The 11,006-nt window shown below is 44.8% G+C and overlaps 1 protein-coding gene across 1 annotated transcript in view; it reads left to right on the forward strand.

Annotated features, from left to right (window-relative positions):
- The window catches only part of LOC126094680 (apoptosis-inducing factor 1, mitochondrial), a 118,290-nt gene extending 110,522 nt beyond the window's left edge, over window positions 1-7,768 (forward strand). Inside the window, exon 12 of the mRNA XM_049909197.1 lies at window positions 7,184-7,768. Within this exon, the coding sequence (XP_049765154.1) occupies window positions 7,184-7,255 (72 nt within the window). The 3' untranslated portion in view covers window positions 7,256-7,768. The remainder of the gene's footprint in view (window positions 1-7,183) is intronic.
- Window positions 7,769-11,006: the final 3,238 nt, after the last annotated feature.

Genomic DNA, 11,006 nt, shown 5'->3' on the forward strand with positions numbered 1-11,006 from the left:
GAGACGACGCTTCATCCAGTCCCAAAAATGCTCAATGGGGGACAGATCCGGAGATCTTGCTGGCCAGGGTAGTTGACTTACACCTTCTAGAGCACGTTGGGTGGCACGGGATACATGCGGACGTGCATTGTCCTGTTGGAACAGCAAGTTCCCTTGCCGGTCTAGGAATGGTAGAACGATGGGTTCAATGACGGTTTGGATGTACCGTGCACTATTCAGTGTCCTCTCGACGATCACCAGTGGTGTACGGCCAGTGTAGGAGATCGCTCCCCACACCATGATGCCGGGTGTTGGCCCTGTGTGCCTCGGTCGTATGCAGTCCTGATTGTGACGCTCACCTGCACGGCGCCAAACACGCATACGACCATCACTGGCACCAAGGCAGAAGCGACTCTCATTGCTGAAGACGACACGTCTCCATTCGTCCCTCCATTCATGCCTGTCGCGACACCACTGGAGGCGGGCTGCACGATGTTGGGGCGTGAGCGGAAGACGGCCTAACGGTGTGCGGGACCGTAGCCCAGCTTCATGGAGACGGTTGCGAATGGTCCTCGCCGATACCCCAGGAGCAACAGTGTCCCTAATTTGCTGGGAAGTGGCGGTGCGGTCCCCTACGGCACTGCGTAGGATCCTATGGTCTTGGCGTGCATCCGTGCGTCGCTGCGGTCCGGTCCCAGGTCGACGGGCACGTGCACCTTCCGCCGACCACTGGCGACAACATCGATGTACTGTGGAGACCTCACGCCCCACGTGTTGAGCAATTCGGCGGTACGTCCACCCGGCCTCCCGCATGCCCACTATACGCCCTCGCTCAAAGTCCGTCAACTGCACATACGGTTCACGTCCACGCTGTCGCGGCATGCTACCGGTGTTACAGATTGCGATGGAGCTCCGTATACCACGGCAAACTGGCTGACACTGATGGCGGCGGTGCACAAATGCTGCGCAGCTAGCGCCATTCGACGGCCAACACCGCGGTTCCTGGTGTGTCCGCTGTGCCGTGCGTGTGATCATTGCTTGTACAGCCCTCTCGCAGTGTCCGGAGCAAGTATGGTGGGTCTGACACACCGGTGTCAATGTGTTCTTTTTTCCATTTCCAGGAGTGTATTTGCAGCACATTTAGTCTCCATCTTGCTGCCATTTTCACTGGTGATGTCTTTTATTGCCCTGATGGCAATATGCGAGAACCCCAAGAATAGTCTCAGGGCCTGTTCCCTCATTGCCTTCAGGGACTTCTCTCTGACTTCCACCACAAGGGTTTGCCCATTTGGTGCAACCTTCTGGTTGATTACCTTCCAATCCTCTGTCAATACTTTCAGGTTTTAAGACCCTATTTTCTCAGAGTGTCTGGAGAGTTTTCCTTAAGAAGTTTTGTCATTCAGATTAATATCACTGTGGTCTTGAAGAGGTCAGCCACTGTCTTTACCAGTAGCTTTGCATCCTCCCATGATGATATTAGGGGCACCTTTTCCTTAAGCCAGTCGACTGTACCCACCCCCTCACAGACAAAGATACAAGCACTGTTATCCAGATACTCTCCTGAGTTTGGGTTCTGGACCAGCGTCCCCCCAATCTTCTTAAAGAGAGTTGTCTGCACGAGCTGCTCCTGCTGTGAGGTGATCTTGACCAGTGGATAGCCTTGCTGGATAACTGCCATCCTAAAAACAGACTACAGTACTGTAGGTCTGTTTCCCTATTTCTTGCCCCGGTTTTTTCTGGATATGCTTATCCTGAGAAGTGGGAGTCTTATTAGATTCCTCGCTTGTTCGCCTACTGCCTACCCTCGATGTAGAAGGGATATGTGCACCCCCTGCACTCTGGGGCAGTCTCCTCTTGAAGTTGTTGCTCTCAAGCCCTTTTAGTTCCCTCCACTTTTGTTCAGGAAGCCACTCTTTTTCCTTCCTGTAGCTTTTGTTCTTGAAGTTTCCTCCTCTGAGCCCCAGACAAGCCTTTGATCTTAATCTGGTCCAACTTCTTAGTAACCGATACCACTTCTTGAACAGGTCTGTCCCCCCGTTCACCTGAGGAGATGTTTTCCATCAGTTCCAGCCCATATATATATATATATATATATATATATATATATATATATATATATATATATATATAAAATAGAGGGAAACATTCCACGTGGGAAAAATATATCTCACCCACCTAATCCTTCACCTACACATCCACTCAGCCAATCAACACACCCTTCAACTCCTATCCCTAATAAAAGTCCTCAATCTTTCCTCTCCCACATCCACACCGGTTGTTCAGAGCATCCTCCTACAGGCCAACCGCAAATTAGAACAGCATGCCACCATCCACCTTAAAAAACTATCCAGTCTCCTGGTTTCCCACCTCCGGAAAGGCAACTCACTCACCCTTCACAACCTTTCCAGCAAACCTCAACCTCCTCTCATTGCACACAAACCCAGTCTCTCCCATCTACTCAATCTCCCACTTACAGCTCCATTCCCTCCATAACCTCTAAATTCCAATCAACACAATCTGGAACCACAACACCCCAATTCAGTAGTTAACCTCTCCTCCAAACCTCCCTCCCAATCCGAAACCTCTGTCCTATCCAAAGGCCTCACCTTCAGCCCCACTCCCAGATTTAACCAAACAGCCCTTGTCAAAGATTTACTGTCCTACACCCGTACTCTCTGCTGGAAATATCACTTTGCCACAAAGAAAAATGATCCTAATCCTACTCCTAATGATCCAACTCCCCAAGATACTATCCAAATTGAACCATGCCTGGAACAGTTCCGTCCTCCGTCAAAGCGGGACCCACCTCCTCTTCCTCAAAATCACCCTCTCCTAACCTTCCAGGAATTTCTGACTTCCAGCCTTGCCTCTCAATCCTTCTTAAAAAACCTTAATCCTACTCCCAACATCACCACTGCTGAAGCCCAGGCTATCCGTGATCTGAAGGCTGACCAATCCATCGTCATTCTTCCGGCGGACAAGGGTTCCACGACTGTGGTACTTGATCGTCGGGAGTGTATGGCTGAGGGACTGCGTCAGCTTTCAGACAACACTACTTACAAAGTTTGCCGTGGTAATCCCATTCCTGATGTCCAGGCGGAGCTTCAAGGAATCCTCAGAACCTTAGGCCCCCTACAAAACCTTTCACCTGACTCCATCAACCTCCTGACCCCACCAACACCCCGCACCTCTACCTTCTTCCCAAAATTCACAAACCCAATCATCCCGGCCGTCCCATTGTAGCTGGTTACCAAGCCCCCACAGAATGCATCTCTGCCTACGTAGATCAACACCTTCAACCCATTACATGCAGTCTCCCATCCTTCATCAAAGACACCAACCACTTTCTCGAACGCCTGGAATCCCTACCCAGTCTGTTACCCCCGGAAACCATCCTTGTAACCATTGATGCCACTTCCTTATACACAAATATTCCCCATGTCCAGGGCCTCGCTGCGATGGAGCACTTCCTTTCAAGCCGATCACCTGCCGCCCTACCTAAAACCTCTTTCCTCATTACCCTAGCCAGCTTCATCCTGACCCACAACTTCTTCACTTTTGAAGGCCAGACATACCAACAATTAAAGGGAACAGCCATGGGTACCAGGATGGCCCCCTCGTACGCCAACCTATTCATGGGTCGCTTAGAGGAAGCCTTCTTGGTTACCCAGGCCTGCCAACCCAAAGTTTGGTACGGATTTATTGATGACATTTTCATGATCTGGACTCACAGTGAAGAAGAACTCCAGAATTTCCTCTCTAACCTCAACTCCTTTGGTTCCATCAGATTCCACTGGTCCTACTCTAAATCCCATGCCACTTTCCTTGACGTTGACCTCCACCTGTCCAATGGCCAGCTTCACACGTCCGTCCACATCAAACCCACCAACAAGCAACAGTACCTCCATTATGACAGCTGCCACCCATTCCACATCAAACGGTCCCTTCCCTACAGCCTAGGTCTTCGTGGCAAACGAATCTACTCCAGTCCGGAATCCTTGAACCATTACACCAACCACCTGAAAACAGCTTCTGCATCCCGTAACTACCCTCCCGACCTGGTACAGAAGCAAATAACCGGAGCCACTTCCTCATCTCCTCAAACCCGGAACCTTCCACAGAAGAACCCCAAAAGTGCCCCACTTGTGACAGGATACTTTCCGGGACTGGATCAGATTCTGAATGTGGCTCTCCAGCAGGGATACGACTTCCTCAAATCCTGCCCTGAAATGAGATCCATCCTTCATGAAATCCTCCCCACTCCACCAAGAGTGTCTTTCCGCCGTCCACCTAACCTTCGTAACCTCTTAGTTCATCCCTATGAAATCCCCAAACCACCTTCCCTACCCTCTGGCTCCTACCCCTGTAACCGCCCCCGGTGTAAAACCTGTCCCATGCACCCTCCCACCACCACCTATTCCAGTCCTGTAACCCGGAAGGTGTACACGATCAAAGGCAGAGCCACGTGTGAAAGCACCCACGTGATTTACCAACTGACCTGCCTACACTGTGAAGCGTTCTATGTGGGAATGACCAGCAACAAACTGTCCATTCGCATGAATGGACACAGGCAGACAGTGTTTGTTGGTAATGAGGATCACCCTGTGGCTAAACATGCCTTGGTGCACGGCCAGCACATCTTGGCACAGTGTTACACCATCCGGGTTATCTGGATACTTCCCACTAACACCAACCTGTCAGAACTCCGGAGATGGGAACTTGCCCTTCAGCATATCCTCTCTTCTCGCTATCCGCCAGGCCTCAATCTCCGCTAATTTCTAATTTCAATCTGCCGCCGCTCATACCTCACCTGTCTTTCAACATCATCTTGGCCTCTGTACTTCCGTCCCGACTGACATCTCTGCCCAAACTCTTTCCCTTTACAAATGTCTGCTTGTGTCTGTGTATATGCGAATGGATATGTGTGTGTGTGCGCGAGTGTATACCTGTCCTTTTTTCCCCCTAAGGTAAGTCTTTCCGCTCCCGGGATTGGAATGACTCCTTACCCTCCCCCTTAAAACCCACATCCTTTTGTCTTTCCCTCTCCTTCCCTCTTTCCTGACGAGGCAACCATTGGTTGCGAAAGCTAGAATTTTGTGTGTATGTTTGTGTTTGTTTGTGTGTCTATCGACCTGCCAGCGCTTTTGTTTGGTAAGTCTCAACACAAACATACACACAAAATTCAAGCTTTCGCAACAAACTGTTGGCTCATCAGGAAAGAGGGGAGGAGAGGGAAAGACGAAAGGATGTGGGTTTTAAGGGAGAGGGTAAGGAGTCATTCCAGTCCCGGGAGCGGAAAGACTTACCTTAGGGGGAAAAAAGGACGGGTATACACTCGCGCGCACACACACACATATCCATCCAAACATATTCAGACACAAGCAGACATATTTAAAGACAAAGAGTTTGCACAGAGATGTCAGTCGAGGCGGAAGTGCAGAGGCAAAGATGTTGTTGAATCACAGGTGAGGTATGAGTGGCGGCAACTTGAAATTAGCGGAGATTGCGGCCTGGTGGATAACGGGAAGAGAGGATATATTGAAGGGCAAGTTCCCATCTCCGGAGTTCGGATAGGATGGTGTTAGTGGGAAGTATCCAGATAACCCGGACGGTGTAACATTGTGCCAAGATGTGCTGGCTGTGCACCAATGCATGTTTAGGCACAGGGTGATCCTCATTACCAACAAACAGTCTGCCTGTGTCCATTCATGCGAATGGGCAGTTTGTTGCTGGTCATTCCCACATAGAAAGCATCACAGTGTAGGCAGGTCAGTTGGTAAATCACGTGGGTGCTTTCACACGTGGCTCTGCCTTCGATCGTGTGCAACTTCCGGGTTACAGGACTGGAGTAGGTGAACATGCCCCTGTCCATACCACGGAAACCCCATGCGGTGCAAGGCTAACTACTTAGAGAGGTCGCCCGGTATTCCCGAGGCTCCATTCACGACACATCTTACCATGTGCCACTCACCCATTGGCCATTGGCATGGATGGCATCACACCTTGGGTTGGCTATTGAGGAGTTGGGAAGGGACAAGGAATGGATGTGGGATGACAGGTCATTGTGGGACACACTTAGTCTGCTCCATCAGCAAAGACCTTACTGACCGTAGCTTCCCACAGCAATCATATCCCTCAGCTTTACGCGAACACACAAGCCTCTCCGCCTGCACTGAGGGTTTATAGACCTTTCTCCATGTCACTGTTTCTAGCTGTCTTCTCTTCTCTTGATTGGGATTGATGTGTAGTCATTTTTCACTCCTCTCTTGGTGTTCTACAGTTTTGATATGGGCTATGACCCTAGTTGTTTTTTTTTTTTTTTTTTTGCCTTAAAACAAAACAAAACTGGATTCATTTACTGTAACTGTGAAAGTTACTGAGAATTCATAGCAAGTATTTGATATCCTTCTCTTTAGATGGCCATTCGTTCAACACACAGTAGCTGGAATGTCCAGTAATTTTCAGCTTGAAGGATGGGGCATCAGTATTGAGTAATGTCACAAATCCAAGGGAGTCACCCTGATGAAGGCTCCTTGCAATAGCATGAGAAGTGTTGATAGTTCAGTCACATCATGAAGTCATACTTCCTAGAATTTTACTGAAGTGGACTGCAGCTACAAAAGCTCTCACTTCTAAATTGGTGAACATCATTCATGACACACTGACTGGACAGTTTCTAAAGTAGTGGATGAAATATATCATAACATTCGAAACAATAACTGGTGTAAGATGAGTTTTGTCAACTTTAATGGTATTTTCCTCACACCTTCCATCATTTATCTCCCATCCCTTTCCGCCTCTCTCCCATAGTTTCCACGATTCGAATCTGTGCATGCCCCCTCCATAAAGTTCATTTTGTCTCAGATCTCTGTACACTTGTGATCTCCCCTCAGCACTAGTCATCCTTCAACCCGCACCTTCAAGTCCCAATATTCAGCATCTGCCAACCTATTTATGAGCTTTCTCCCTTGCACTATTACTTTCTTCACTTTAATGTTTTACCTTCCCCAATCTTCCCAACAATGTACACACTTGCTGCAGCTTAGTGTTAACATGCACTATTGAAGAAGAGAAAGAGTAAAATGCAACAATTGTGTTTTCGACCCTTTTTTTTCCCCACCTTAACAAACCTTGTAGAATATGTACTGTATTATTTAGCTTGCTTTTAAGCAGTGAAAGAAATCATAACTTTGTTCTTTTTCAGGTTTTAAAGGATGAGAGCAAGTATGATGATCTAAATGAAGTTGCTAAACTGTTCAATATACATGAAGACTAGAACTGATTTAGTAAGACTGAGTATACATTGCAAACAACAAACACTGTGTTTGTACTTATGTGTATGTGTTTGTGACTGTCCAACGTCAGATAAAATGCAGTGAAGTAGTTCATTGTATGTGGGATGTAGAAACAAATAATTTGTGTGTGAATGATTGAAACATTAAACCCCTGTGTTGTGTTGCTGAAGAATGTAAGTCAATAAGCAGTGTATTTTGTATAAATATACTCAGAACTGAAAAATTAAAAGAAACAATTTGTAAATCATCAAGTACAGGCTTGTGTTGCCTCACATTTGTGTGCTATTAGATTGTAGCACATTTTTTACTACTGGTATATGTATTGGATAGTATGGGTGCAACCACGCATTTATTTGATATGGCTTTTAGTGCTTAAAAGTACACACTCTCTCTAATCGTGTGTTTTTCAGTGTGTCAGTATTATAAATCAGGTATTTGTTAAAACAGAAGTTCATAGAAAGTAAACAAATAAAATATTTGTAAATTGTTAGAAATCTGTTTCACCAAAAGTTTGTAAGATAACCTGTCCATTAAACTTAGCAGTTAACTTCTTTGTAAATACCACAGATAAAATTATACAGCAGAATTTCTCACAAATTATTGTATAAGAGGAGGGGTGTGTTAGGCATCAGGCACTGTGGCTGGGTTGAGGTGTTGACCTTATGCTGTTTCAAGTCACCCACCCTGTTACCAAATCAAGCAATGCATGCAGAAATGGTGTTGCAGCATAATCTCTCTTCCTCGTCTATGCCACCAGTGTCCATAGAGACAAGTGATGCTCTCAAGTGATGTAAAGTGACACACTGCTGTTTTCCGTCATGTGCCAACTGCAGCACCACACATTTGGTGCGACAAAACTGAACATGGTGATAGCTACCACCTGAGTGAGTATCAGACGTAACAAAATGCATAAAAGATTTTTTATTTTTTTAATGGACTCTATTACTATTAGGATCAGTTTGTTTCAGCACTGTTCATAAGCTGAGCACCAGTATCTAAACAGTCGTCTTGGAACACGGTGCAAATAAAATTTTGTGCATCACAGTTTTCAGTTCAAATGATTACGAGTGTTCAGTGAATGCAGTTATCCACCATAAATAAAATGAAGAGCATTTTATGAAGTGTGAGCAAAGATATTTTTAAGAGACTGTGGAGCTGTCTGTTTTCATTTTCATTCAGTGTGTGTTTGATTCCCCTTTATGGTATTGGTGTGTTGTGTTAGTGAGTACATTTTGTCACACCTGTAGATAATCTTGTGTAATACACACATACCATGCATACCGTGATGACAAAATCACTTTTGAATGGGTTGTTATATAACGCTGAATTTGCAGTTCACTATTTTTCGTTCCCTTGACAATGTGCTATTCAATATTCTTCACTGTTTGCAACCTGATTCTTTGGAAATGAGTTTCTTATCTTCGCAGAGGTTGTTGTCCAAAATTACTGTTGTGAAATGCTCAACAGTATTCATCTATATTCACTATTACAAATAAACTAGCTGCATTTGTAAATTGTAACATACACCTCCATAAAATAGTTTGTAAGACTCTGACAAGCGGATTGTCCAATCCAACACGTCAAAACCTATCCTGAGATTTTTTATGTAGGAAGAAAACACTGAAAGAAACACATTTGGCAGATAAGACTCACTGTGCAAGTATTTTTTAAAAAATACTCAAAATTCACAAATATTCATAGCACACCAGGTAACTGGAGGAATGTACACCCCTGCTATAGCTGCAGCAAACAGTGCTTGCAAAACACAGTGGATGCATTGCCTCGCTTTACAGTCAATACAGTCATTGCGCGATAGCGATGAAATGTTATCGATGATGGTGCCACCAAAGTGGAGTTAGTAAATGCAGTTTTCCATAATTCCTTCATGAAAGAAGATGAAATAAATATTCCAGAATTCGAAACCAGAGCAGTTGTTACCGTGAGTGACATAAAAGTAGATATCTTAGGTGTTGCAAAACAAATCACTTAAGAAAGGCAAGTCTTCCGGTCCAGGTGGTATGCCAATTAGGTTCCTTTCAGAGTTTGCAGACACGATGGCGCCTTTCTTAGCTATCATATACAACTGCTCAGTTGACGAAAGGTCTGTTCCTAAAGACTGGAAAGTAGCACAGGTTCCACCAATATTCAAGAAAGGAAATAGGAGTAACCCATTGAATTACAGACCCATATCACTGACCTCAATTTGCAGTAGGATTTTGGAGCATATACTGTACTCGAACATTATGAATCAACTTGAAGAAAATGACTTATTGACACATAACCAACGCACATTCAGAAAATATTGTTCTTGTGCAACACAGCTAGCTCTTTATTCCCATGAAGTAATGAGTGCTGCCGACAAGGGATCTCAGATCGATTCCATATTCCTAGAATTCCAGAAGGCTTTTGATACTGTTCCTCACAAGTGACTATTAATCAAATTGCATGCATATGGAGTATCTTCTCAGTTGTGTGACTGGATGCGTGATTTCCTTTCAGAGAGGTCACAGTTCGTTGTGGTAGACGGTAAATCATTGAGTAGAGTAAAAGTGATACTTGGTGTTTCGCAAGATAGTGTCATAGGCCCTCTGGTGTTTCTGATTTACATAAATGATTTAGGTGATAATCTGAGCAGCCCCCTTAGATTGTTTGCAGGTGACGCGGTAATTTACCGTCTAGTAAAATCATCAGACAATCAATTCCAATTACAAAATGATCTAGAGAGAATTTCTGTATGGTGCGAAAGGTGGCAATTAGCACTAAACAAAGAAAAGTGTGGGGTCATCCACATGGGTACTAAATGAAATCCGATAAATTTTGGGTATATGATAAATTGCACAAATCTAAGGGCTGTCAATTCGACTAAATACCTAGGAATTACAATTAGAGCAACTTAAATTGGAAAGACCACATAGATAATAATGTGGAGAAGGCGAAACATAGACTGCGCTTCGTTGGCAGAACACTTAGAAGATGCAACAAACCCACTAAAGAGACAGCCTACATTACACTTGTCCGTCCTCTGCTGGAATATTGCAGCGCAATATGGGATCCTTACCAGGTAGGATTGACGGAGGACATCAAAAAAGTGCAAAGTAGGGCAGCTCATTTCGTATTACCGCACAATAGGGGTGAGAGTGTCACTAATATTATACGTGAATTGGGGTGGCAGTCACTGAAACAAAGGCAGTTTTCTTTGCGGTGAGATCTACTTACAAAATTTCAATTGCCAACTTTCTCTTCTGAATGCAAAAATTTTTGTTAACACCCACCCACCTACATAGGGAGAAGTCTTAATAAAATAAGATAAATCAGACCTTGAACGGAAATATTTAGGTGGTCCTTTATCCCCCCCCCCCCTCGCCATTCGAGAGCAGAATAGTAGAGAAGTAGTTAGAAAATGGTTCGATGAACCCTCTGCCAGGCACTTTAGAGTGAATTGCAGAGTAACCATGTAGATGCAGATGTAGATGTAGGTGACAAATCGATAAATGTATAACACTGCACAACATGATCGTAATTTGTAAAGTGAATTTCCATTTCAGTTAGTTTCTCGTATGCATTTGTTAGCTGTTATTATTCTTTTCAATTTGCAACTCATTTAATATCGGCAATAATTAGTAATTGCAGTATTGCTAAGTGTTGGCAATGGCAATAAAACTGAATTAATTTTCTTTGCTAGCTTACGCATCTGTCTTTGTGCAGGTTCCAGTGTTGCAAAGGTGAAATATG

This window comes from Schistocerca cancellata, chromosome 8 (genome assembly GCF_023864275.1).
Source record: "Schistocerca cancellata isolate TAMUIC-IGC-003103 chromosome 8, iqSchCanc2.1, whole genome shotgun sequence".
In the NCBI taxonomy this organism is placed as follows: domain Eukaryota; kingdom Metazoa; phylum Arthropoda; class Insecta; order Orthoptera; family Acrididae; genus Schistocerca; species Schistocerca cancellata.